Raw genomic sequence first — 2846 nt, 5'->3', positions numbered from 1 at the left:
ACCTACTAAATAACCATTATTTTGTTTATAGATGATGTGGTACAATCATTCCCCTCTGCTGTTACAATTGTCCCGGGGGTTGGGACGGTTGTAACAGTATTCCTCATATTCTTTAAACAATAATAACTTTTTTCCTAGTTACATTACTGAATTCAGCACAAGAAAATTTTGTAGTCAAATAAATTCTACATCTAAAGGTACAGGTCTTTTTTACGTAGATATTATATTTTAACTGTTATAAAATCTTAAACTCAAAATGTTACTTTTGTCCCCGGTCTACCCTACTCTGAGCCTCATCCCTTCTATCTGCTGCCATTCTAATTTCATCTGAATACCACATTTTCCCTTCCCATATTTTCGGAATCTTAAACTTTTTCTTAGGTGCTACAGTATCCAATACACTTACTATACTATTAACAAATCTCTCCGCCTTTATGCTTATATCTAGCCCTTGACCTTGCTCAGTTCTTTCTTCTATTATTCTAAGAAATTCATCTACATTAAAATTACTATAGTCCCTGCCTCTAAATTCTTTATATTTATTTATCTTTTTATTTATATTAAATTTTACTTTTAACCATGCATGGTCCGTTATTTTAGGTTTCTCATTCACTTGTACCTTTATTTCTTTATTCGAAAAAATTAAATCTATCATCGTTCGACTATCTTTTGTAACTCTCGTTGGACAATCAACGTATTGCCTCATCCCTAGGTTTTGCATTACTATTAATAATTTCTTTGTGTAAAATGAATCTACCATTATATCTATATTAAAGTCCCCTATCACTATACAGTCATACTTTATTATTAAATCTTCAACCGTATCTTCCAAAAATCTCACGAAATCGCCATTTGACGCACTCGGCGAATGATACACTACTGCTATCATACCTTTATACAAATTCTCTCTTATTTCTACCACCACGCACCAACAATTTGACACTATCTTTTTCTTATCAACTATTTTAAATTTAATATCATCCCTAACATATAACAGTACTCCTCCTGTGTTTCTATTTTCAGCATCACATCTAACTATACTATACCCCGGTACATTGACCTCACTATCCTCAATTTCTACAGTCAATCTAGTCTCGGATAACGCTAGAATCACAGGATTCACCCTCTTCATAATCTGATGTTGAATTTCGTCCTTATGCGCCAAGAAGCTTTGCGCATTCGTATACCAGAGTAATTCCGCTTCTCCCTGTGGTTGCTATTTTGCATCTTCCCAGCCGGCTCTTTTTTTTCTTCCTCCAATACTTTCTTAAATGTCGGACATTCCGAATCTAGCGCCTCGTGTTCAACATTTATCTCCAAGTTGTACGTCTGATTCTTAACGGTACAGTTTACACACCTCTTCTTTGCCGTCGTACATTTATTCGCCTTATGATTTCCTGCACATTTATAGCATGTTTCCTGTCTCGTGCAATTCTTGGTAATATGGTAATAGCCCCAGCATTTAAAACATCTTCTAACACTAATATAATTAAATATAGGACACTTTCGCCATCCTAAATTTATTTTTCCTCTGTTTATTAGTGAATTATGAGTGCTTTCATCCACTTCAATTATTACGGATCCTTGCTCAGTATCCTTATTTTTTCCTCTTAACATTTTCTTCACTAGGTGCATACAGGATTCTTCGCCAATTCTGTTCTGCTTCTTGATTGTATCTATCAGTTCATCATCCTCCATTTTCATTTCTTCACCACCAACATTAATTATTTTAATCTTTGGTTTCCTTTTCTGTGGCTCAGAGACTTTGACCTCCTCGCCCATTGCCGCTTGTACCGTCGCCTTTAGCTTATCCTTCTCTTCTTTCGACTCACATCCTAAGATCACTGTCCCTTTACCTCCCTTTCTTAATTTGGTAATTCCTATTTCCATCTTGGTTATATCAATTTTATCTTTAATTGTTTTCTTCGTAATTTCACTCGCTTGTTGTACTTTTGATTTTATAATCAAGATATTTTCTTCCTTCCTTTCTTTAATCACATCGCTATATTTTCTTGTCGCTCCACCTGACGATCCATATGCCCCTTGCGTCAATATTTTTCTCAATTCTTCTATTTCCTGTTTAATGCCTCTCATCTCCTCACGGACTATTTCTTTTATCATTGACTTGATCTCCTTTTTACATGCTGCCTCATCTTTTAATTCTTTCACTGTTTTTACAAGCCAATCTATTTTTCTATCAATATCCCCTGTTCCACTCGCGGCTGCTACTTTATTCCCGCTGCCTGGCGCCGGACTCATTTTTGCGGGTGCCGTTGCTCTTCCTGCTGCTGCCACTGCTTTATTTATATCAGCTACTTTATCACCATCACTAATAATTAACTTCTCGAATGGGCCAGGACACGACACCAAATCGCGGTTTCTATCATAAATTTTGTGCTTAGACACACAACCTGGATGGTAGAAAAGCTTAGCACAGGACTTGCATGCTATCACCTCCGTTTTTATCGGCTTCTTACATGCCGAGCACCGATACTCGGCGTATTCCTCGTTCATTCTGCTAATATCGGCAGAGACAGTTAATTGACTCGTCACTTTAACACGTCACTTTCACACGTCAGCGTTTTGTGTTCGCCGCCGATGTCTACCTGTCGTACGAGTCTGTTGGACTTTGGCGCCCAACGTGGGGCTGCCGAAAGATCGCCGAAAGGCACGTAAAGGGCTCGGTACGGTGCTACGATATTTTCGTGCGGGTGACAAGAGTCTCGCGGATTACTTGCTGATTACGTTTCCTTGTGTTTGTCGGAATAAAGAATTAATCCTTTCCTTATTCCATGTTTTGATGCGATATTATATATGATATATTTCTGATTGCGATATTATTTGTG

At 37.4% G+C, this 2846-nt stretch overlaps 1 protein-coding gene across 1 annotated transcript; it reads right to left on the bottom strand.

Moving 5' to 3' along the window:
* Positions 1-596: 596 nt before the first annotated feature.
* On the bottom strand, positions 597-2846 carry LOC139822979 (uncharacterized). The gene has a single exon (XM_071795217.1). It carries the CDS (start codon positions 2512-2514, stop codon positions 1129-1131), a length of 1386 nt encoding a protein of 461 aa, XP_071651318.1. The 5' UTR covers positions 2515-2846; the 3' UTR covers positions 597-1128.

The sequence above is a fragment of the Temnothorax longispinosus genome, chromosome 12 (genome assembly GCF_030848805.1).
Source record: "Temnothorax longispinosus isolate EJ_2023e chromosome 12, Tlon_JGU_v1, whole genome shotgun sequence".
NCBI classification, from domain to species: Eukaryota; Metazoa; Arthropoda; class Insecta; order Hymenoptera; family Formicidae; genus Temnothorax; species Temnothorax longispinosus.
This window is presented reverse-complemented; position numbering and strand designations above follow the sequence as displayed.

Coding starts and splice junctions, on each gene's coding strand:
- LOC139822979 (XM_071795217.1), bottom strand. CDS start 2,514: ATGAACGAGGAATACGCCGAGTATCGGTGCTCGGCATGTAAGAAGCCG.